This window comes from Lepidochelys kempii, chromosome 4, assembly GCF_965140285.1.
Source record: "Lepidochelys kempii isolate rLepKem1 chromosome 4, rLepKem1.hap1, whole genome shotgun sequence".
Classification (NCBI taxonomy): domain Eukaryota; kingdom Metazoa; phylum Chordata; order Testudines; family Cheloniidae; genus Lepidochelys; species Lepidochelys kempii.
In genome coordinates, this window is record NC_136383.1 from 51,963,152 (window position 1) to 51,989,655 (window position 26,504).

At 41.3% G+C, this 26,504-nt stretch overlaps 1 protein-coding gene across 3 annotated transcripts in view; it reads right to left on the minus strand.

The window, feature by feature from the left end:
- Positions 1–776: 776 nt before the first annotated feature.
- INPP4B (inositol polyphosphate-4-phosphatase type II B) overlaps positions 777–26,504 on the minus strand; it is a 481,293-nt gene continuing 455,565 nt past the window's right edge. For 2 of the 3 annotated variants that reach the window (XM_073341215.1, XM_073341214.1), the window contains one exon: positions 1,862–2,492. In XM_073341215.1, the coding sequence (XP_073197316.1) occupies positions 2,318–2,492 (175 nt within the window). In that variant the 3' untranslated portion in view covers positions 1,862–2,317. Of the gene's footprint in view, positions 1,052–1,861; positions 2,493–26,504 lie in introns of those variants that run through there. The other variant, XM_073341212.1, reaches the window with a different exon arrangement.

Genomic DNA, 26,504 nt, shown 5'->3' on the forward strand with positions numbered 1-26,504 from the left:
CATGTGATAGAAAATCAGCTAACTAGCCACAGTGTAGCAGATTAAGGAGTATTTACCCTCATTGTTATGCTTGTGTTGGGCTTTGTGCTGTATAAAAATTAACAAAACTGTACATGTAAGTAATTCCATCCTAAAGAGCTACGTTGCCTCTGATACATAGGAATCACATCACCCAGCACTAAAATGAAGCACAGGAACGCCCAGTAAAGTCTAAGGGGCAAATGTGGGTCACTTTACTCACCTCAGTAACCCCTCTGACTCCACTGAGATTAACACATACATAAAATGAGTAGGATTTGACTCTAGCACAGAATGCCAAGAATAATACATCCAACCGGAACTGCAGAGAGGCAGAATGCAATTACCAAATTACAAGCTGCAATTACCAAACTTCTATAGAGAAGCAGAATGTAATTACCAAATTTAAATATGGCCAACAGACCGAGATTAACACGCCTTGGAAAGAATGCCATGGGGGTCTTTGACAACAAGGGACCGGGATCTCTGTTTTATGCCTGATGCAGAAGACATCACTTCCAGCAGGATGGTGCCACTTCATACAGTACTCAGGAATAGCACCAGTATAGACTCAGAGTGCCCCCTATGAAATCACTAACATCAATTCTGCATTTTCCTTTTTGGTCTTCCATGAAGCTACTTGAGACGCCCAATTCTTTACAGCCTAGCATTGAGGTCTGTATATACTTGGTTTTGAGAACACTCAAGCATTAATCAGACAATAATTGAGGTTTTGTTTCATAGTAACGGACTACAGTTATTTTAATTTAAAATAGATCCACTGATAGCTGACCAAGATAACTCCTGGTTTTGTTACACACTCCCAATTCATGACACACAAACAGCAATTTTTATATTATCTAATTAGGATAGATGTGTGTTTCTTATTACATTATAAACTTAGGTATCAGCTTTTCCATATGTCCCCTCTGGTGGTCTGTAGTACTTTGGGAAAGCCATCAGCTGTATCATGTTGAATGCATACTTTCTGCATTTGATATTCTTCAGTACATTCTCTATGCGGCATCCTTCTCTGGTGAAAGGGGAAAAAGTACAACTTCATGAAACACGGAATAAATAAATATGTTTTATTTCTTCATTGCAGAGTTTCAGCAACAGTTGAAGTAAAAATAACAAAAGATTCAACTCTACATTTTTGTTTTTCCACAAGTGATGATACATCTTACAAAATTAAATCCAAGGCCAGCCCCAATACAGTTATTGCCCTCAGAAATAGATGATGAGAATTTTATATTTGCCCTTAAGGTTTAATCAATGTTTAGTAAAAAATTTTAAATAATTTATTTAATGATACAGTTCCATGCTAACTTTAGAAATATATCTGCCTTTTAAATCCTTTCACAATATTCCTTCATACTCTTTACTGTACATGTTAAAGTCCACATATAGCCCTAAATACGAAGCTTCTAGGAGTAAGGCATTTTATTAAGTCTGGCCCTATAGATTTGTAAAGGAAATTTTCATATCTAGTTTATTTCAATATGTTTAGCTTTGCAATGAAAAAAAAAGAGAAAATGGCTTTCCAAACAGTCTAACCCAACTCTCTTCTTAACAAAGGAAGGATGCTTGTTCACATACAGTACAAAAGTCACAAGTGCCAAAGTGGGGCATCAAGACACAAACAAGACTTTGTTAAAAAGAATATAAAAGTGTCTTGAAAGCAAAAGCAACCAAAGCAACAGTTACAAACAGGTTAATTTAATTACAAAACATAACTCATTCTACCTCCATATAGTTACTTGACAGAAAAGGGTTAGTTGAAGCAATGTAGTAACATAACCTATTTGTTAAACAAAACAGAAGATTTCATCAGCGAATAAACAACAATGAAAGCAGCACAATGAAAATTAATCTGACAAACCGCCCCATCCATTATTCTTGGCTCAGGGTTAGTTTGTATTATGCAAAATCACTTTTGACCTTTTTAACTGATAGACTGAATAGGAGTTTGGAAACGGGGGGTGGGGTTCAAGCTTTCAGGATCCTGTAATTTGTCTGATATAGAGACACTAATATATATACATATATATGATCTTTCTTTGAGCTAGTTAAAGAGGGAAAACTTTACCATGAACAAAAAGAGGAAATTAACTCACTTAATGCATAGTATACTTCTTAGATATCAGAAAAAATAAATGAAAACACTATACAGTTTAGACACTTGTATCCTATAGACAAATCCTGTGGGTCTGAAAATGTAGAAATATTACAGCATAATTATTTTATTTTTAAGTTAGTTTGTTGCTGTTTGTAGAAAAGAAAGGAACACAAGTGAAGTTTATTGATATTTGGCTAATAGTAAAGCAAGACTTAAGATAAGCCACACAACCAGCAAGTGTGAGCTGACAAGCAGCAAGGCGACAGGATAGAAGTGACGAGAAGTTGGCTTGTTATCAGTTAGACAGCCTGTCTCAGGATCATCCGACTCATTCAGTGCTCCCTGGGTTTGTCTGCTGTTAAACAGGGGAAGTTAGGAACAAATAGAATAGCATTTAAATAGCAAAGAAAGCCAATATTTAGGTATTCTGACAACAAAGAGACACTAAACATGTCCAGTTGATGTAGCAGATTTATGCTAAATAATTCCAAACATTTTACTCTGTTCTGCACTCAAATGGGAAGCACAGTGAACTAGCTAACTAGCTGTCTATTATTTTTTTAAAAGCTTTATAAGTGTGTTTAAGTGGCATTCACAGGTTAGAGGCTCTTAATAACAAAAATGAAATGAGCTGGACTGTGACTACGACAAACACATGAATTGATATGTAGTGAAATAAATGAATAAATGCATGGCTTAGGAAAGGAAAACAAGAACACTGTGGTGTCTCTGTGGTGCTTACATTTTTTTAGTCCACTCCAGCTTCACTATCTGCTTCTTGTACATGGGATCTTTTTGAAACAATTCCATTTTTTTTGGTGTGTTTTTGGCTCTTTAAAAAATAATTGGAACAAATTTAACCTTTTTTTGAACAAACTCAGCAGCACTGTTAACTCAACCTTATAAGCTAAATAAATGTTTCATTCAAAGGTCAAGGGCATTGTACCTTGTTCAATCAAATCAACTGTGGGTTAATCTGTACTACAGTGAGGTTCTTCTGAGTCTTTAAAAGTTGTGTTGTCTCTGTATTAGAGCAGTAAGGATACCGTCAAATGACTTTTAAACTTTTCAGTTGTAAACTTGGTAGCTATTCCAGATATCATCTAGGTAAGTGGAATATGCAATATGGACACTTTAGCTAAACCCTTCAACCCCATTAAAGTGATATTTGCATGTGCTCAGGACTCCTGGTAAGGGCTTTCCCTTGGGCAAGGATAACTGGTACAGTTAAAAATGAAATTAGCTCTTTCGCTATCACCAGAGAGTACAATTATTCTACCGCAGTTTCAAGGGAACTGAACGGATGGTCAAGAAAAGCCAGATGTGTCAGATTGCACTGGAGCATTTTTCTGACACACCTACCACTAGTATGTCGTTTATCATGAAAGAAGATACTGAAAAGAAAATACAGGACCATTATGGCACTACCCTGAGTGGGGTGAAAAGACTGCAGCTGTTGTAGTACCCCTTAGAAAAGTACAGCATGCACTGCCTTTTGCAGTTGGCTTGTGCAGAAGGATAGCAGAACCAAGTCCCTGTTTCCTTATTGCCTTATTAGACAGAGACAAGGTGGGTCAGGTAATATCTTAGCTGGTCCAATACAAGATATTACTTCACCCACCTTGTCCCTCTGATACCCTGGGACAACACAGCTACAACTATAATGCATCAAACAATTATTAGCGAGACTAATACTCACAAAGGTGTTAGGCCCAGCACTAAAGGGAGGCAAAGATTGAAATTATGGCTGGGTACCACAAAGGGGCTAGCCAAAATTTGTCACAAAATAATTATGCTTGAAAAATCCAAAGAAATAATTAAATGCTCCATTTCCCCTTCTCTTTCAACTCTTTCCTTTACAGCAATGGGTAAAAAGGATTCCCAAAACTATTCTAAACAGCAAAAGGTAAAGGCCCGAACTCCCAATGACTTTAATGAGAGCAGGACAGGGCCCTTAATGCTATTAATCATTTCAGTATGAAATGCCCTAAATTATCTTCTTCCCTTGGTCTCGTGCTTTCAAGTGCCTATGAGTCTAAATTTATACAGAAACTATTAAGAAATTAAGCCGACACAGTAAATTATGCTGATTTAGGCTGTGCTGTGACTTAGATTTATTAGAGAATTCTACATCTGTCTAACCTGATGTCAATCTCTTTGTTTTCAGGATGGTAATTTCAATATCTCTCTATTGTGCAGGTCACAATGCATTTTGCTTTGCTTTAACATACTCAACATTCTTTTGGAGCGTGCTGCCTTTCAATTTCTCTTCCCTTCGCATAATCTCCATGGGAACACCACAAATCTTCCTTGGCTCCCTCCTATCTCTGGGTGACTTCATCTGCTGGTGACCTGATGGTTTCAATTACCATCTTCATGCCAGTGAATCACAGACCTACATTCTTACTTCTCACCAATGTCTCTCCATCCAAAAAGAAAAGGAGTACTTGTGGCACCTTAGGGACTAACCAATTTATTTGAGCATAAGTTTTCGTGAGCTACAGATGAAGTGAGCTGAAGCTCACGAAAGCTTATGCTCAAATAAATTGGTTAGTCTCTAAGGTGCCACAAGTACTCCTTTTCTTTTTGCGAATACAGACTAACACGGCTGCTACTCTGAAACGTCTCCATCCAAACTTACATCTCAGCCAGTCTCCTGGATAACTCACCACCATCTTCATAACTGGCTCTACTTTTCAATCTCAGCAGAAAGGCTAAAGACAGAGACTAGATGATGTTTCCCTTGGAAATGGTCCAACCGGAACAGAGCTGAAATACACTGGTGGGTCAGTTTGCACTGCCTGCACTTTAGTTGTTCTATAGTAGAAGAACTTCATTCTCAAGGGCAGCCAAACACCTCCTGCAGTAAAATTACCACATTATTGTAATTTATTTTAAGTGGGTGTGGGTGAAGTGATTTGCATGTTTTAATTCCAGAAATGTGACTCCTTTATTTATTTAGTATATTCTGCTCTGTTTTTTGCTCTGTGCCTCAGTGGTTGTGTTCTGTTCTTTCATCGAGGTCTGTATAGCTCCCATTAGCACGAATAGGATTTATGTGTGTGCATCAACAGGAATATATATAAAAGCCATTTGTTCTGTTGCTTAAAAGATATAATGTCCCCCTGTACATTTGTTCTTTGATATATTGAAAAGCACGATCAGTGGTTAATCTCTTCATATCAGGAGTCACTTCACGCCCCAGTATCCACTATGAACTGCTGATGCTCTGGAACTTCTACTCCAAGAATTAGCGGTATCTCATAAATCTGCTCATCAGAAGATACATTTTCAAAGCTGAGGGCAGGAGGATAGTGCCCAAATACAGTATCAGATAAGTTGGCACCATAATATGATAAGAGTATCAAAACACACCTTTAACTTAAAAAAATTTATCACAGGCAGCTATTTTCTCAGACAGATGCTATGGAGGCGATGTCAAGACTACAGCTTATGTTGGCATAACTTACGTTGCTCAGGGCTGTAAATAAACCACCTCCCCATGGGACATAAGCGCTAGTGTGGACAGTGCTCTGTCGGTGGGAGAGCTTCTCCCGCCAACCTAGATATTGCTTCTCGCAGGGGCTGGAGTAGTTAAGCTGATGGGAGAACTCTCTCCTGTTGGCTTAGAGCAGCTACATAGAGAGCTTACAGCAGTGTGCTCCCACTGTAAGCTCTCTAGGCCATGTCTATATGTACAGCGCTGCAGCTGTACCGCTGCAGTGTGTCTGGTGAAGGTGCTCTATGCCAGCAGGAGAGAGGTCTCCTGTCGCCGTAAAAGACAAGAACTTTTGTGAATGGCAGAAGCTATGTCAGCGGGAAAAGCTCCCCTGCCAGCATAGCGCTGTGCACATGCGCACTTATGCAAATGCAGTTTATGTCGCGCGGGGAGCAGTGGGATATTCACACTCCTGAGCAACGTAAGTTTTGTGGACATAGACTGTAGTGTAGACACAGCCCTACTGGAGCTGTGTCCTAAGGCTGTTTTAATGAAGTTGCCAGAAGAGATTGTCATTATATGGGAAGAATTCTCTAATGTAAATATCTGAGTTGCTTTAATTTCATAGCAGAAAGTAACTGGGCAGACTGGAGAATCCAGCTCTAGATAATTAAAGATTCAATTTTAAACACTTAGTTTGTAGTTACCAATCTGCTATTGCATCACCAACTCCCAAGGAGAAGAGTATTACTCTCTACAATTGTCTTTCACAAACACACTGAAACCTAGAAAAGTTCCTCTGAGATGGAGTTGTGAACTTCAACGTACACTGACTGAAACACAATTCTTGACCGTATCTCTTGAATTTCACTGCCAGAAATGGAAATGATCAAATGGTCCCATTTTGGCCCTAGCTTACAGGAGGGAATTGTTTTGAGGTTTCAAATCTAAAATTTCCCCCTAACCCTTGATTCTCAGTATGTCATCAGCACAACCACCCATGCTGTCTCAGAGCACTTCTGAGAACATGCCAAAGAGCAGAGCAGAGGGTTTTCAAAAGCACAAATAAGATTTATTTCATAGCTGAGTCGAGATGCAATGTTATTTTTTAAGATGAAGAAGATGATGCTCATTAATCAAAGACACCTGGGGCTGTGAATACCTCTTCAACCCTATAATTCTCTTTTATATGATTTTATTTCAGGTTGTTTTACTTGAGACTTACCACACTGAGGAGCCATCAAGCCATCCAATGGAGTTCTAAGTCTAAAATCTATGCCTTATTCCCAATCGGAATTTCCAGCTTCATCTTCCAGCCATTGAATCACCTTTCTTGGCTTGCCTGAAGAGCCCATTATTTAATATTTGTTCCCAAGGTAAGTACTTACAGACAGTAATCAAGTCACCCTTAATCCTCTCTTTGTTAAGATAAATGGATTGAACTCCTTGAATTAATCACTATTAGGCATGCTTTCTAATCCTTTAATCATTCTTGTGGCTCTTCTCTGAACCCTCTCCAATTTATCATCTTTCCTGAAGTGTGTACGCTAGAACTGGACACAGTATTCCTGCAGTGGGTCACATCAGTGACAAATACAAAGGTAAAATAACCTTTCTACTCCTACTTGAGATTCCCTTGGCAATAATCAGGATCGAGACACCCCAAGGGGAGAACAGGGGATTGAACCCCAAAGCATAAACAATCAACTGTATACAACGTTACTGTGCTATACAATACATTGAGTAAGGTCTATTGTGAAAGACTGTAGTGTTCTAAACTTGATAATCATTATGAGCTATGTATGCAGGCTATGGTTATGTATTTGTGAACTGGGCTCAGAAACTTTGTCTCCATGCACATCAGGACAGGGAGCAATCAGACAGGGAGGAGCACCTCCCAAGCCAAGTGTTTATATGCAACCATCTCCAAGTAATGACCCATTGTCCAGCCAGGAAAAGACCAGGATGGGCCATTAGAGTTAAAGGAAAGACATGGAGACATTCCAAATGTGGAATCAAGAAGGAGTTCCACACACTGAATAAACCTGAGTTTCCATGTACAGGGGTGTGGGGGAGGAGAAAAAAGCCTTTTAAAAGCAGGATTTTGATTGAAGTTTTACATCCAGAAATTTAGAGGCAGCCTCTAGGCAGGAAGCAGTCAGTGAAATGATGGTTCCCCACTATAATTAGGGAAGAAACTGTTCAAAAGCAATAGTTATCTTGTATTAGAAAAGGGATTTTATCCAATATGGAAATGTAAAGCCTGAAGTTGCATCTTTATGTTTATTTGCTGTGTAACTTGTATATGTTTGCTCTCCCTTAATCTGTGTTTTTTCTGTTAAATAAACCCAAACAGATCGCTATTGTGCAAACTGTGTGGAGCGTGGGGGCCAAAGTAAGCTGGTATCTGGGGGACTGGTTTCACATTTTTGGGGGTGATGAACCAGAAGGGAAAAGTCCAAGTGTCTGACAGTTAAGAACTCAGGGAGGATGGATTTGTGGAGACTCGGGACAGGAAGGGCTGTTGGTGTCACCTTGCAAGGGGTAACTAGGCTGGTGGAAGCCAGGGTGCTTGTGGGCAGGCTCCTGAGCAGCACAGCATTAAGGCGCCCCGAGCTTATGGTGCACATGCTCCTTATTGGTCTGGGTGATCCTCAAAATGTCACACCCCTGCTTATGCATCCACGGATCACATTAGTCCTTTTGGCCATAGTGCACACTAGGAACTCATGTTCAGCTGATTATCCACCATGACCCCCAAGTCTTTTTAAGAGTCACTGCTTTCCAGGATAGAGCCCCACATCATGGAAGTATGGCTTATACTGGGGGTGGGCAGTAATTTTCGCAGGTGGGCCACTCCACGAATTTTGATAAGTTGTCATGGGGCCACACATTTCTACTATATTAATGGAAGGGGTGTGGAATCTGGGAGGGAGTTTGGGTGCAGGAGGTTGCGGTGTGAGGGGCAGGCTCTGGCCGGGAGGTGCTTACCACAGGTGGCTCCCAGCCAGCGGTGCAGCAGGGCTCAGGCAGGCTGCCTGCCTGCCTGCATGCCGTGGCCCAACGCCACTCCCAGAAGTGGCTGCGGCCAGCTGCTGCTGGCACATCTCTGCGTGCCCCTTGCGGGGAGGTGGGCAGCAGGTTTCTGTGCACTGCCCTCACTTGCAAGCACTGCCCCTGCAGTTCCCGGTTTCCATCCAATGGGAGCTGTGAGGATGGTGCTGGGGGTGGGGGCAGTGCACGGAGCCACCTTCCCCCTGCCAGGGGCGCACAGAGACATACTAGCAGCAGCCAGACACTTCTGGGAGCGGTGTGGGACCACGGCAGGCAGGCAGCCTGCCTGAGTGCTCCGCGGGACTTCTAGCGGCCCAGACGCGGTGATCGCAAAGGGGCATAGGAGACCCGACAGAAATGTTAGACAGTATTGAAATGTTAGACCTGTGGGCCGTATGTTGCCTGATCTAGACCCAAGCATTGAACATTTGGTGGGGCTGGAATGGAGAACCTTTTAAGGGGTTAGTGAGTTTAATCAGTGATTCGGAGACAGTTTCCATTCCACAGATTGCCAGTGTACAGTCTAATCCATGTATCAGAGTGCAGCACCAGACACTCTTTCCTGCTCTCTCTCCTGCCTTATCTACCCTCCTGTTTTTCCTGTTCTTTTCTGTCCTCCAGCCTCCTCTGTTTCCCATCTCCCTTCTTGTTTTCTCCTCTTTATTCTTCTCTTTTTCTGTCATAAACCTATCTTATTTTTAACTGATACTGCCTACTGCTCTCCACCCCCCTTTCCCGCTTCCTTTTCCAGGTTAAGTGCTGCTTGTCCACTCAGCTGACTGAACTGAAATTTCAAGATGTGGTGCTCATAGCAAGATATTCAAATCTTGGAAATTTCAGAAAAGGCCTGATCAGACAACATTCGTGCACTGTAAATGCCCATCAGTGCAATGAGGGTTTGGAATGTGGGATCAGGCACAAAGAAGACACCCCTGTTTTTGAAGTGCTGTTTGATCACAGTGAAAGAGTGGCAGTTCTGTTGAAGTGGCAGGGCTGCAGACTTAAAATGCATTTAAATATGAACAAACCCTAACCTTCAGGCTGTCATTAAAACACAGTACTGCTGTTGTGATGGGATAGGCCAAGAATGGGAACATTGATAGATGAAGCACACCATTCTGGCAGTATTTAATAACTGGAGAGGGACAACTGAAATGAGTTCCATTTACACAATCAGATAAAGCAAAACCATATTGTTTTCTGTGATTACACTGATAAGCTTAGGCTCCTTGGAAAGAATGCCACTGTCTAACAAAATGCAATTTACTGCGATGGTTTATGTATAGCTCTCTGAAATGACATAAATGTTTTACATAAAGAACAATGGCGCTGACTGCAGCAGTCCAGCTTTCCCACCAAGATTTGTCAACACTCCTTGGCTGGGAATTTCAAAGGAGACTAAAGGAATTAGGTATCCAGCTTCCACTGGCAGTCAGTGAAACTGGATGCCTAACTCCCATTTATGCCTTTGAAAATCTCCTCCTGCAATCCTTTTCTTCAACACCTGCTATTCTCACCTTGCCAGTCTCCTACATCATGCACTATGACTGCCAATAGTGTCTGTATTCTGTGGTTTTTTTCAGATCCCCACTGGGGATTAGGAGAAAACCTATAAACTCATTCCTGCTTGAAACCTGGGGAAAATTTGCACCCAAATATTCAAAAACTAAGGTGACCTATGCTGTTTATATATTTGCTACTGTGTGATGACTAGAGCTTGGTGGGAAGTTATTTTCCCACTCAACAAATATTTTCACTATTTCAAAAATGCTCCACTCTGCATTGGGATGAGCCTGAAACCTTTTGAAAAAAGCAGAGACCCATGCCAGAATAGGTGGGGCACTGACCTGGGATGTAGGAAACCCAGGTTTAAAGTCCATGCTTTGGCTGATTCAAACCACCCCAGGTGAGTGCTTTGACCACTAGGCTATTCTGGAAGGGTCTCCTCTCACCAGAAACTTAATCAAGAAATCTTTCTTAATTTAATTTTCCTTGAAACTGACACGTTCCCACAAAAAGTTTGACAAATTGGCATTTTCTGATGAAAAAATTGCCTTACCAACTCTAGTGAAGAAATAACACCAAACCACTATTTATTCTCCCTACCTAATAGTTGAAACAATTTAAATTATAGCTTGGTAAAGACAAAAATAAAAAAATACTAAGAGATCCTTAGCTCAGGAATAATTTAACAAAATAAGAAATTCTAATATACACTGAACTACTGTAAGAGCAGCTAGAAGAGCAACTTAAATACTTACATGGAAGACATGCACAGTACAGATCTAGAAAATTACCAAAACAAAACTTCATGGGTGAAATCCCATCCCTGCTGAAGTCAGTGTGAGTTTTCTCATTGACTTCAACAGCTTGTGCATTTCATTCCCGGTGTCTGAAGCAGAACATCTGCTAGATTTTTAACAACATATACTAATTATAAATATTAAATAATCCAAGGAAAATGGCAACTCTAAGATTTACTCTTTGCTACTTCCTTGGCCCCACAGAAGTCAACAAGAGCTTTGCCACTGACTTCAACAGAGTCAGGATTTCACCCTAGCTCCTCTGTAATAGCACTGTGGAAAGGCTTTAACCATGACCATTACACCAGCGGCTGGACTTTGTGGAGCCACGTATTCTATCTGAACGCTGTAGCTATAGCAACAGTATAAGACCTGTTCCAAAACCATAAAGCTAATTTATATTTCCTATGGTATTATACAGCCTACAGTGCTGTTCCAAGAGCAGATGACTGTCCATTTTATAATCTCCTTGTTTCTATCTCTGTACTAGAATCAATACCAAGACCAGTGAATCCTTTTCTATACATTGTGTTTTGTGTGTGTGTATCCCATGGACAATTTGGTTGTAGGGGCATCATTTTCATATTTCATTTCACTGGGCAGTTTTATCCCAGTGGCACGTCTCCTTTCTGGGACTCCTAAAATATTTTAGCAATATATATAAGTCATACTCGACTGTGATTTGCTATTATTTACCAATGTGGTTGTTTACATTTAAAAATATCAATCTGAAAATGCTGTATAGGCAGGGAGGTAGCATGACCCTGTAGCTAAAGCCATGGAGCTAGGAAATGGGGGTTCTAATCCTAGTTTTGCAAATGTGGGCAAATCACCTAATTCCTCAGTTTTCCCATCTGTAGAATGGGGATAACTATTATCATTCCTTGCCAGTCTCCTTGTTTTCACTGAAAAAATTACTCTGGCAGGGGTATGAAGATTCTCATGGAGAGTTTGGATTTCAGCTGTGCCTGGTTTGAGGTTTTATTACAAAATCTGAAATTCAGCTCAGCCTGTGGCCAATTTGGAAGCAAACTTGTTCTGATTTATGCTTTTGGCTGGAAGCTATGAAAATTTCTGGTTTCCCAGTGACCCCAAATCAGGTTGAATTCTTGGATATGCTCCCAAAATGAGAAAAGAACCTACAAAATTGGGATAATATTTTCCTTTCTTAATCGGATGAGAATTAGTTAGCTGGTTGGCCAAATTCACACCTCATGCAATTCCTGTCACTGCAATGAAGTTTTTGCAGGGATGTATTTGGCCCACTGTTTGTACAATGCATTGAAAATCCATAAAGCCATATGTAAATGCTAAATACGTATTATTATTGTTACACTCTTTTTAATGCATTTGTAATGAGGTCTCACAGGCTTTGTGCTGATCATGAAAATTCTTTAAAAATAATTCCAGCCTCAAAGGTGTTTTTTAAGAGGGGCTTGTTGTTGTTTAGGAGGGTTAAGAAATGTGGAACATCATGCATTTTATAGTATCAGGCAGTCCCTGTCAACATTTTATTAAAAAACCGGGAACAAACCTCATAAAAATTAAGACAGAGAAATAAAATAAGGCAAAGTGTCATTTAAGAAGGGGGAAAGACTCCTGAACAATTAAATGGCTGTGAATTGTGCTTCAAAACTGCTATTATTTTCTGAATCTTTAAATCTCAGACCTAACTGAAGGATGACACACAATCAAGGACAGAGAGAACTTCTGATGCAAAAACTTGGCTTCTTGAGCAGTGAATCCACAGTACATTTGTAATTCAGCTCCTTTTAAATTAAACTGCTTAATGGTTTTTCATGGTTTTTAATAGAATATTGAGGCATACACAAGCAGAGAATTATAAACTGATATTCTCTTGTCTCCTAAAAAACTTCAGTATAGATAGTTGACCATCAGCTCTTGTTTTGGTTGAAGCAAATGCAGGGATTAAGTATTAACTCTTCAGCTGCCAAAGCACAATAATATACTCAGTCTTAATAATGCCTTTCAGATACTTTTGAATTCAGGGATCCTGGTATCCAGGTGTTAGAAAGCTATCAGAAATCTGAAAATTGTAATTTAGGTTTCTTAAGTCTGAATCTGCAATTCAAGGTATACAAAACCAGGTACGTGACACTTAATGACATTGTTTTATATAAACAGTTTACAGGGCTGATAAAACATTTTTGAAGAGTGAGTCATGAAGGCAGAAACCATCCCATAAAGTTACCAACTATTTCAGTCTCAGAATGTAAATAATGCTCAAGTTATTTTTGACCAGCACATTGACATTACTTTCTTTTTAAATGTTATAAACTTCAGTATTTTGAGCGTTGAGAACTGATCTTATATCGTAGCAGTCTTCCTGTCAGCCTTAGCACCAAAGTTAGTGCACAAGTATGTTTATATAAGTGGAATAAACGAACACACACTTACTTGATAACAGAACCAAACCTCTAAGCACTTCTGCACTATCTTCCTTCCTACCTACCCCGCTCAAAGGCAACTGATAGGGTTGACTTGTTAGGGATCGAGATTCTCATAAGCTAAAAGTGTTTTTATTTGTCCTATCCTCTGTTAATATTCAGATAATGATTTTAAGGAACAGCATGTTTTATGGGAAATGAGAAGAATTGGTGTGCCTGTCTCCTTCTACTTATCTGTTACTAAGGAGGACAGTTGCCTGTACAAACATTGGGAGCTGATGCTGGTGTTCAGAAGGAAGAAAGTGTTTCTCCAAATAGCAACCAGAGTGTTTAAAAAGCTTCTGAACTTTTTATCAAGGTGTTTGCATGACTATCTCATTTTTCCTGTCTATGGTCACCATCGTCCTTGCTCACATTTGTGGTCCCTTTGCCAGCTCTCAGGATGGTACACAGAATTTCAATAGGATTCCACTGAGCAGGTTTCAAAAGAGGTTCCTTTCCCTCCCTCCACCTTCCTACTTCTCTACACTACAAAGTTAAGATTAGCTTAGTCAAAAGCATACAGTCCATCACTTCATGAGCTCAAATAATGTGTGCTAACAGAAAAAAAGGTGGAACGCTATACTTTTGTTCTTCTGCAGCTCTCACAAGATTATAAAGGAACAGCTGTAGCAACTGCAGATTTAACACCCAGTGGCCAGCATCTTTTCTACATTCTTGTGTTTGCCAAAGACTTTGGAAACATTTGGAGTAAAGAAAGAAGCACAATATAACATTAAATTATCAAGTACTATATCCCACATTCACCTTATTGTGGATGATATTGCACTTTCGGGCTCTGCAAGATATGTCAGAATTCAGAACCCTCTCTGTTACCTGCTGCTGGTCAATAAGCTATGAAAACGTATATCCATCTGTTCTAGTCTGAGCGGATCACTTTTTCTTGTCTCCTTGTTTAATGCTCAATTTTTGTGGGTATCATGGCACTAAAGCCTTCTCTTGGTATCAATACACATTATGCACAGTTGGGCTTTTGCACTGTTTATGTATTATTAGATTAATTGTGTCCTTTTAACTCCCCCACAACATGGGCGAAGCAAATGCCTAAATTAGACTAATACAATATTCTTGGCACAAATACATGGGTAAAGTGACTGTGCTAATTAAAACAAAGTTGGTGGCGTATGTTTGTAGTCCAACTATTCTGCTTGCCAGATAGCTACCTAAATTAATGTAGAAGGGACTTTTTTTGTGCTTGAAATGAAAAAATGACACTTTCCCAGGTATGTTACATTAATGAAGTCTGCAATATACAATTAAAAAAACCCTAAAATAACGGCTAGGATAGACAGATGCTCAGCTGGTGTTAATTAGGGTAGCTCCATTGACTTCAATGGAACTACGCTCACTTGTACCAGCTGAGAATCTGGCTCCCTGTTTTTGAATTTAATAAAACAGAAGTATTAACTATGAAATAGGAAGCTACCAACTTGGAAGTAAGATAACAATTACCTACCACAAACTGTTTTCCTAAATAATAAAATTTATTTTCATTCATATGATTGGCTGTACTTTCTGTCTCCACTGTGAGACTGGATTTCCTACTAGGAAATATCAGGAAAATTGCATCTCTTATTAAGCGACCATTGTGTCTTTCACTTACAGAAATACAAAAAGAACGAGAAGTCTTCTTAAGAACTGAAAAGGGGGACTGAAAACTCTATATATACACATGTAATAATGCCTTCTGTATCCAGTGGATAATGCCTTGAGTATCTAAAAGACTTTAACTCAGAATTTTCAGCATTCAAGGTATCGCCTATAATACATTAAAGTTATATAAAAATTTTAGTATTGCAAATACTGAAGTAGCATGTGTTTATCTCAGGAAAGGCTGTCAAAGTTTTAAAATGACCCATTCTATAAATATACACATATACAGAGAATGTATAATTTGCAATAGCTATCTGAACAAGGGGGCCTTTTAAGTATGCATACTTATACTGTGGTAACCATTAAATGTGACCTTTACCCCTATGTAGCACACTGTGGTCTAGGTATTTTTCCACAGAAAGAAGAGGAAGCAACTGGAGCACCGTTTTTGTTGACAAGGGAATAAATAAGTTTCTGTGATCTTAAGTTTACCAAAATATTGTGAGATTTCAGCAAGGGGCTCTCATCAAAATAAATGTTCATACAAGATTTTGAAGAAATAAACAGAGTGAACTCTAAATAAGGAAAATAAGTTGGCTTTTTTATTATATGCTTCAATTAAGGCAATCTAATATCTGCCCCTTTACAATAGCGGGTAAGTGGGAGGTAATGTGTACACCACTAATTTCATCATTAAGATATTAGAGGCAGTAAAGACCTATTAGATCATCCTCTTACCAATGCAAAATATAATTCCCAGATAGCAAAAATCAACTTAGCAGATACTACATGAGCTTGCCAAAAGGCTGAGAAATCTCCTTTTGGATTGCACATGACAAAGAGCCAAAGCTCCTGGACCGTACTTATTAGTGGTTTATGCTAGCATAAATTCAGCCAGAGGTCCCCAGCGGCACGACAGCTGCAGGGGAGCAGTTTGCAGCAATATGAAGTGTCACAGTCAGGCAGAGGGCCAGAACAGGCCAGCTCATTGGACAAAAAGGAGACAGACAGAATCCCCATCTACTCTGGACAGGAGGGTCTCTCCTCCCAGGCACCACTGTTCTTCACAAGATGGGCTTTCCTTTAAGGAGCACAGCATTGCTGGCACAGGGCAGCATAATTTACAAGCTCTTGTCTACAGAATGTGCATTTGATTATTTGTGTGTGTCTATTATTCAAATCATACATTTCTGCCAATTACTGGAGCACATGTTTCATCTTACCTTCTTGATCTGTTATTACCTCATCAGAATTAAGCTGCAGTACTCTACTTGCCCCAGCCAAGCAAGCATTAAAAATCCTTTCTAGCACAATAAATATTGTAAAACAGACTAGGTAACAGCACAGCCTTCCAAGCTTGCTTAACTAATGAATCACCAGCATATATTTTAAAAGAGCTAATTTGATCCCTCTCTGCAATAAAAACTGAAGGGGAAAAGAAGAATTATGGAGCAAGCAATAGTCAGTTAAACCTGTGATTTGGACTGCTTTAATACAGTACAGTACATTAAACCTTGCAACAAGACTCAATGCCTTTCTACTTCTCTTTTGGCATTCCATGCCCAGCAAAGTGTATAGCAAGCTTAAAGTTTTTATTTTTGCCATAAATGATCGTTTGACTCTGCTTCTCCACCATAGTATGCATTTCATTTAATAAACTTTATAATAAAAAACTACGAAAAACATTTCTCCATTCAAGGATTACAATACAGAGGAGCTTAATTTAGTTCCATTAGTTTTAGCATCTGTGTTTTAAGCAGTAGACAGCTTCAAAAGTAGGTACTGAGGTGACAATGAGCTTCAGTCATGTATTAATGTAGAAAATAAATTGGACACTTAATACATTTTATACTACAACAATAACAGGCTGGCAGTGGCTGCATACAACACTCCACCATGTTAGATGGTGTTCAACCTGCATGGAAAAGGTCAACTGAGTTCTGATGACTAGACATAAGTGAGGTAGCAGTGGTTATCTGATGAGAGGACCAAGGGTGTGAGCTTGACTCGTGAGCAGTCCTTAGGGAAGAATCCTAGGAGGAGCCAAGCTTGGGAAGAAGGTTTGATTTGATTTTTTAAGCTCATTGGTTAATAATGCCAAACCAAAAGAAAGGCAATTAGTTTTAATTAAACAAATTATATGGACTGTGTTTGTAAAGCAGGTTGGGACAGACTTGGTTCAGTTGGCCGGTTGGCCCAGGTTCCAGCGTGAGTTAGAGCATTACATGCTCGTGTATTCCTGTTCCAGTGACCTCCCTAATTTGAAATAATCCTTTGTCACACTAAAGCATGTAACAAGAGGCCAAATTTTCAAACAATGGTACCTAAACTGACCAACAAAATCTGCATGTTCAAACAGGTAATTTCACCTGTGGACTGGTAAAGCTACTAGCAGCAAGAGAGAGTGGTGACTCCTCTTTTAGTGAGATCTTAAATCTCTCCAAGACAGACATGTAAAACAAGTAGCTATCACAGTTGTAGGTGCTTAATAAATGTTGTAATAATAAAGATACACCATCATGTTGGCATCCTTGTACAAGCTGCATATTCAATTTTACTCCTGGGGGAATTCTGCACCACTGTGTGTGTACAGAATTCATGCCCCCCACCCCCAATTTCTTTGCTTCCCCGCAGAAAAATGACTTTCTGACAGGGAAGCAAAGGGAAGCTGCAAGAGTGGCCATGCACCCCTCTCTAGCTGTGCAGGTACATTGTTTCAGGAACCTGGAGCAGTTGGCAGAGAGGTAAATCACTTCAGGGCTGGTGACACCCCAGCCGGTGGCTCCTATCCTGCACGGAGATCAGCTGCTAGTCCTGGCTGAGCTGGAGGTGGGAGAGGATGGGGCTTCCTCTTCCCCAGCAAGGAGCAGATGGGGCTGGGTCAGACCCACCCCCAGAAACCTCCCACCGGGTGCAGGAAGCTCAGCATCCTCCCCTGCTTCCTGCCCCTATCGCTCCTCAGCCATGGGGGGGAGGGGTCACTGTACAAGGAGCTGCTCCTCCATCTGCCCAACCCCCGTGCATCTGGACCTCCCATACATGGACCCCTCCGCCCCCCCCCGCTAAACCTCACCCTGTATACCCAGACACACACACCCAGCCCTCCATACCTGAACCCCACCCCACTGAACCTCAACTCCTGCATCTGGTACCTCCCTGCCTCCAGACCACCACCTCTGCGCTCAAACCCCCACCATGATGAGCCCTATCCCCCTGCACCACCCTAAGGCCCCTCATCCAGACCCTCACCCCACTGACCCCCAACTAGCTGCACCCAGATGCCTACCCACCAAAACCCACTCCCACAGCACCAAGACCCCCCTGCTGAGACCCCCCACTCCCAAACCCCCCTGCTGAGCCCCAACCACCTTCACCTGGAAGCCCCTGTAGAGTCCCATTGCCCCTGCACCTAGAAACCCCGCAACGAGTCTCTGTGCATCCAAATCCCCCCACATCTAGATCCCGCACTGAGCTCCCTGCACCCATATTGTTCCACACAGAACCCGCTCACCCCACACCCGGATTCCCCCCATACTGAGCCCCTTCACATTTGGATCCTGCCTGGTTGAGCCTGCTTGCCCCACGCCTGGCGCAGAGGAGCAGGGCCTCAGGGTATTTCTGGAGCAGGCCCAGCCCTTGTGCTGTGTCATGGTCAGGTGCAGCCTCACCACTGAGTCCATGTCCCGGGGGCGTGAGGGCTGCAGGGTGACCTCCCACCTTCATGAAGTCAGTGGCCTGTGCTCCCACCACCATGCTGGAGCCCCTGCATTTATTTATTGACAAATAAAACTTGCAGAATTTTAAAATATTGTGCGCAGAATTTTTAATATTTTTAATGCAGACATTTAATTTTTTGGTGCAGAACTCCCTCAGGAGTAATATTCAAATACATGTTCTTTACATACTACTGCTTGTATGTGCAAATGTACACATTTTATGGGTTAAAACTTAGCCAGCTATTTTTGAAAGTTCAGTCCATAATATCATATAATAAAACAGGGAAACCAATAAATTAATTTATCTTTTTTAGTAGCTGAAATGAAGACATTTTCTTTGGATTAGATATTTATTTCTATGTGGATCTGTGACTATACTGCAGGAACCAAAATATTTAGGAGATTGAACCTTCACGTACACCCACCTTGCCTCATGCATATGCCACCATAACTGTGATTCATTTCTGATGCAACCTGAAAAATCCCTTTGGTAATTTTTTAATCTAATATGGCTGCAAATACAGCTACCAAGAAACAATAGTACTCTTGCTTAGCGCAGTATCCTCTCTGCCATAGTACTGTACTGCCGTGTCAACATCAGGTCATATTCTAGTGAAGGACTTGATGAAGCAATATAATTTTCACTCTGAGACAAGAATAATACCAACCAAGCTGCAATGACAATGCAAAGAATTTCTCACAGAGTGCAGCAACAGAGGGAAGTAGGACAAAAGCTAATTCACTGAATGTACAAAGTTAAGATAAATGCCCCCCCACTAGTAAGAGACCTCAGGCAGCAGCTCCAAGGGCCATTAATAATTGCTCTGGTCAGTGGATAGTTGCTATGAATTGATAACATTTTTTGTGGGGAAAATAAGCTATTTTAAAAATAAATAGTGGAGTCTCACACATACTAACTGATTTTTCAAGATGTCATGATATAACTTCTGCCTTGTGTTAATCTGTAAAACAGACGTGTCATTTTATATTTGAAAAAATTCTTACAAATTTGCTGAGTCATTCTAAGAGCAAATTCCTACAGAGAAAGAAAGTACAGTGAGTCCCTTCCTCCCCAGGGCAGCAACAAGGCAGGATTCCAAACTAGCACCCTAGATAGCATTACATTGAAGGACTGGCTAACCATCCTCGCCAGTCTACCATACTCCACCATCTATTCAATGCACAGGAGGTAAGAGGGCTTAAACTGTGCAGCCATCATCCGATGATTCCAAATAGTATAATCAAAGGATTATGTGTACGTAAAATACTGCAGGTCAGTAAGAAGCTGGGCCTTTCCAAGGCATCTGTTGAGCATTCAAGGACAGCAGCAATCCCTTCCCTCCCTCTGGAGATAGAGCAGATAGGAAGGACGGTCATATAATTAAGGCATAGAACTTTGATTCAGGAGATCTAGATTCAGTTCCTGGCTCAGCCACAGACTTTCTATGTGATTATGAGTAAATCACACACTCTCAGTTCTCCACTTTTTGTCTTGTCTATTTCTATCATAAGCTCTGGAGATAAGGAATGTTCTTACTGTGTGTTTTATAGTGTTTACCAGAATGGTGCCCAAATCCTGGCTGACGCCTCCTAGTGCTACACTAAAATAAATAATAATGAATTGAAAGACACTTAGCATATCTCCCTGGCTAAGGGAAGTATAAGACATTGCAATTGCTAGGTGGATGGGAAGCTGGAGAATAAAGTGCAAAATATTGAAGATGAAAGATTAGGAAACCTCCAGGCTCCTCCAGAATGGACACCATGGTAGGAAAAATGTGCACAGCGGGTTACAGATTTTAGACTATAAGAGCTTCAATCCAGTTATGATGCCTTATTTTTATGTTCAAAAAGCATCTAGCACCCTGTGGGTGGTACCAGAAAGAAACATCAAATTTCTTCAAAGGTACAAAGGGTAATTACAAGCCCAATTCCCACAGAAAGTCTCCACTGATGCTTTCTGAAAATCTCCCCCAACAACAACATATCACAATATAAAGGAATGCAATGAGCACATAATGCAGTATTATAATTATAAAGTATTTTAATTTTTTTTAAATGATCATTAAAATAACCATGTTCTATAAACCAAAATGTATCTAATCAGCCTGTTCTAATATTCTAGAATGATTAACAATCAATTCATACATTATTTAGACAGAGATGAAATTATCTCTGTTAATTGCTTGCCGTTTTCAACTCATTGTGGCACTATGTTGGTTATTACAAAAACAACCAACAATATTATTTATGCTTTTGATAAGCAACAAGAAGTTCAGTCATTATTATTGATTTTTCCAAAGCACTCAATGTGATGGGCCATTTTATTAAATGGACTTGAAAAAAATAACGTTAGCTCTGACTCTTTGGGTGGGTACCAGAGCTGAAATAAACAGTGATAAACAGGGTGATTTTTATTTGTCAGATAAAGTCTATTACTAAAGGAGTCCCACAAGAGTCTATTTTAGGTTCCCTCATTCTCTTAACAGCAACAATATAGTACAGGCAGCTGCAAGCTCCTCAGTTCATCTTTCTATTGATGATACTATTTTGTATTCTGTAGGTAGGCCATTATCGGCAGTTCTGAATGAGCTACCAGAGGATTTTAATACAATTCAGTCAACGTTTTTGGATCGTTGCAAATGTGATTTTTGAAAAAATCAATAAATAATAATAAAAGATCAGAATCTGGCCTAATTGTACTTCATTGGGATAGCTCACATGAGTACTTGTCTACACTTACAGTGGTGCAGTAGTGCAGCTAAATCAGTGCAGCTGTAACACTTACGCCAACGGGAGAGTTTCTCCTGTCACCATAGGTACTCCACTTCCCGAGAGGTGGTAGCTATACTGATGGGAGAAGCCCTCCTGTTAACATAGCACTGTTTACACTGGGGGGTTAGATTGGTCTAACTACGTTGCTCAAGGGTCTGGATTTTCCACACCCTTGAGTGACACAGTTATACCGACATAAGTTTGTAGTTTAGTCCAGGGCTCGGTAAGGCAAGCCTGGCTTGCTGTTCCTGCATTATATCCAAGTTACTGATCTCTGTAATACTTAAGGAGGGGACGAAGATGCCTTTTATAGAGGAAAAAAGAGGAAAACTGCAGATTAGGATGGTTTTAATAACCACTGATCATACAGTAAGTACTGGACAAGAAGAAACCATTTAAATTGATACACTGAAAGATTTAGCCAAATGATTTGGCAATCAATTTTTGGAGGATTTCAAACTTCTCACTGTAATTTCCTTATCACCTCATACTTCCTGGGGTACAGGATATAATATAAAATTTACATTATTAAAAGGATAGGCTCCCAAACTTATTTCCTGAGCCCTTCCAGGTGGTTCAGAAAGCTGGGCAGCAGTGTATTGCTGTTGGCTCTGCTTCCTTGTATGCAGCCACAGCCAAGATGTCTGCAAGCAGGATGGCTACCATGAGTGGATACTGCAGCCTAACAGGCATTGCGTCTGCCATCCAAGTGCCATGAGCAGCAAGAGACTGCTACCACAGGGAGCAATCAGGAACCACTGAGGAACCCACTGCTTCTGATGGGAGGCAAGAGCTGCTGTCAGAGCCACCACTGCCACTCTGGTGGGAGTGCACTCAGGAGACACTAGCCAGGGACCCACAGCTTCTGGAGCTGCCAGAAAGGGAGCTGTTGCTGCTGAAGGAATCACCAAGAGTCATAACAGAAAATCATGATCAAGCCATTGAATGAGATAGCGGTGAGTAACCCAGCAAAGGAGGTATTTCAGGGGAGGAAGGGGTGGGAGAAGTCAGAATTGGGACACTGCATGGAGGGATTGGAGTGGAAGCCAGGGAGCCAGAATGGGGAAGGCTGGAGTAAGGACCCTGCATGGGGAAGGAGGCTGGAGCAGGAAGGTCCTAGACAGGTAGAGCAAGAAGATTGTTTGACTGGACACCCTGCATGGACAAGAAGAGGCTAGAGCAGGGACACTGGATGGACAATAAATTGAGTTAGCAAAATAGGGCAAGATTAAGGAAGCATGAAATGAAAGGAAAAAAGAAAGCTTACAAAGTTTTCCCAAGCTCTAGGCTGCCCACATGCAGCCAAAGAGTGTTCATAGAACCATAGAAGATTAGAATAGAATCATAGAATCATAGAATATCAGGGTTGGAAGGGACCTCAGGAGGTCATCTAGTCCAACCCCCTGCTCAAAGCAGGACCAATCCCCAATTAAATCATCCCAGCCAGGACTCTGTCAAGCCTGACCTTAAAAACTTCTAAGGAAGGAGATTCTACCACCTCCCTAGGTAACGCATTCCAGTGTTTCACCACCCTCCTAGTGAAAAAGTTTTTCCTAATATCCAACCTAAACCTCCCCCACTGCAACTTGAGACCATTACTCCTTGTCCTGTCCTCTTCTACCACTGAGAATAGTCTAGAACCATCCTCTCTGGAACCACCTCTCAGGTAGTTGAAAGCAGCTATCAAATCCCCCCTCATTCTTCTCTTCTGCAGACTAAACAATCCCAGTTCCCTCAGCCTCTCCTCATAAGTCATGTGTTCCAGACCCCTAATCATTTTTGTTGCCCTTCGCTGGACTCTCTCCAATTTATCCACATCCTTCTTGTAGTGTGGGGCACAAAACTGGACACAGTACTCCAGATGAGGCCTCACCAATGTCGAATAGAGGGGGACGATCACGTCCCTCGATCTGCTCGCTATGCCCCTACTTATACATCCCAAAATGCCATTGGCCTTCTTGGCAACAAGGGCACACTGCTGACTCACATCCAGCTTCTCGTCCACTGTCACCCCTAGGTCCTTTTCCACAGAACTGCTGCCTAGCCATTCGGTCCCTAGTCTGTAGCTGTGCATTGGGTTCTTCCATCCTAAGTGCAGGACCCTGCACTTATCCTTATTGAATCTCATCAGATTTCTTTTGGCCCAATCCTCCAATTTGTCTAGGTCCCTCTGTATCCTATCTCTGCCCTCCAGCGTATCTACCACTCCTCCCAGTTTAGTATCATCCACAAATTTGCTGAGAGTGCAAACCACACCATCCTCAAGATCATTTATGAAGATATTGAACAAAACCGGCCCCAGGACCGACCCCTGGGGCACTCCACTTGATACCGGCTGCCAACTAGACATGGAGCCATTGATCACTACCTGTTGAGCCTGACAATCTAGCCAACTTTCTACCCACCTTATAGTGCATTCATCCAGCCCGTACTTCTTTAACTTGCTGACAAGAATACTGTGGGAGACCGTGTCAAAAGCTTTGCTAAAGTCAAGAAACAATACATCCACTGCTTTCCCTTCATCCACAGAACCAGTAATCTCATCATAGAAGGCGATTAGATTAGTTAGGCATGACCTTCCCTTGGTGAATCCATGCTGACTGTTCCTGATCACTTTCCTCTCATGTAAGTGCTTCAGGATTGATTCTTTGAGGACCTGCTACATGATTTTTCCAGGGACTGAGGTGAGGCTGACTGGCCTGTAGTTCCCAGGATCCTCCTTCTTCCCTTTTTTAAAGATGGGCACTACATTAGCTTTTTTCCAGTCATCCGGGACCTCCCCCATTCACCACGAGTTTTCAAAGATAATGGCCAATGGCTCTGCAATCACAGCCGCCAATTCCTTTAGCACTCTCGGATGCAACTTGTCCGCGCCCATGGACTTGTGCACGTCCAGCTTTTCTAAATAGTCCCTAATCACCTCTTTCTCCACAGAGGGCTGGCCATCTATTCCCCAGGTTGTGATGCCCAGCGCAGCAGTCTGGGAGCTGACCTTGTTCGTGAAGACAGAGGCAAAAAAAGCATTGAGTACATTAGCTTTTTCCATATCCTCTGTCTCTAGGTTGCCTCCCTCATTCATTAAGGGGCCCACACTTTCCTTGGCTTTCTTCTTGTTGCCAACATACCTGAAGAAACCCTTCTTGTTACTCTTGACATCTCTGGCTAGCTGCAGCTCCAGGTGTGATTTGGCCCTCCTGATTTCATTCCTACATGCCCGAGCAATATTTTTATACTCTTTCTTGGTCATATGTCCAACCTTCCACTTCTTGTAAACTTCTTTTTTATGTTTAAGATCCGCTAGGATTTCACCGTTAAGCCAAGCTGGTCGCCTGCCATATTTACTATTCTTTCGACACATCGGGATGGTTTGTCCCTGTAACCTCAACAGGGATTCCTTGAAATACAGCCAGCTCTCCTGGACTCCTTTCCCCTTCATGTTAGTCCCCCAGGGGATCCTACCCATCCGTTCCCTGAGGGAGTCGAAGTCTGCTTTCCTGAAGTCCAGGGTTGGAAGACACCTCAAAAGGTCATCTAGGTCACCCCTGCCCAAAAAGGTCACCCCTGCCCAAAGCAAGAGCAACCCCAACTTCCACATCATGGAAGTTGGGGTTCCATCAAGGAAGTTACATCATGACATTGCATCACCACACAGTAAACATTCCACCCTGATGGAGACTCAGACTTCGAGATCAGAAGGGACCATCATGATTACCTAGTCTGACGTTCTGCACATTGCAGGATACAGAACCTTGCCCATCTACTCCTGTAATAGACTCATAACTCTGGCTGAGTTACTGAAGTCCTCATAGTTTAAAGACTTCTAATTACAGAGAATCCACCATTTACACTAGTTTAAATCTGTAAGTGAGCCATTCCCCTGCTGCAGAAGAATGCAAAAAACCCTCAGGGTCTCTGCCAATCTCACCCAGGGAAAAATTCCTTCTCAACCTCAAATAAAAGAACATTACAATGGCTATACTGGGTCAGACCAATGGCCATGGCAAACAGAGGTTAGGAACACCCAAAGCATGGAGTTGCATTCCTGACTATCCTAGCTAATAGCCATTGATGGGCCTATTTGCAGGTGTCCAGAACTACAGGAAGAAATTTACTAGGCACTCCTGCCCATGCAAAAATAATATAGTTGAAAATAACATAGTATTTGAAGGTAGATAATTTCATTCAGAGAATGAAATCATGATATTTTAAACTGGGCAATCGCTACTACTACTGTTTCCAGTAACAGTAAATCTGCACCTGCAGATTCCAGCCTTGTTTTGTCTCTTGCTTTCTATCTGAATTTCCTGATGGACAGTGCTGCTGCTGCTAAGAATGTTAGTTTGCTTTGCCTCAGACTATATACATTTAGCTTTAGATCAAGGCCTTATCCTATAGAATAAACATGCCGTGCAGTGCACCTCAGAAACAGTACCTCACAGTGCTTAATAACAGTAAACACAAAATGAAGAAAAAAACGATGCTACTGTACACTTAAGAGTAAGATATACCACTTCCTAATTTTGAGCGAGAGTACTTTACCAAAGAAATGCTGAATAAATGATGGAACTAGAATCCGCTCCTTTCTAATGATTCTAAGGAGCTTAGCTACAATATATGAATGAGGCAGTGGATGAAGTGTTGCAGTGGTGATGAACAGGATCTTAAAGTCGGCACTACTGGAAGTTAAGTGAAGATTGTAGGAGAGGGGTAATATGCTGATGAACTCTGAAGTGATTACTGCCTATAGTTTATGTACAACTAAGTGTGATAAAGGACATTTATATTAGAAGGGCTTTTAAAAAGTGCAAATACAGTAAGCACTTTCCAACACCTCTCCAATTAATCAGTATTCTGCATTTAAATGAACTGTACCATAAGTGATGAATCTTTTCAGATCCTGAACTCATACACAGTACGGCATGAGAAGGCAAATTCATTTGGCAGGCATCCACACTGGAAACTGAATGATCACAGTGTTCACCTTGCAAGCAATTAATTATGTACCTTACCCATAGTATG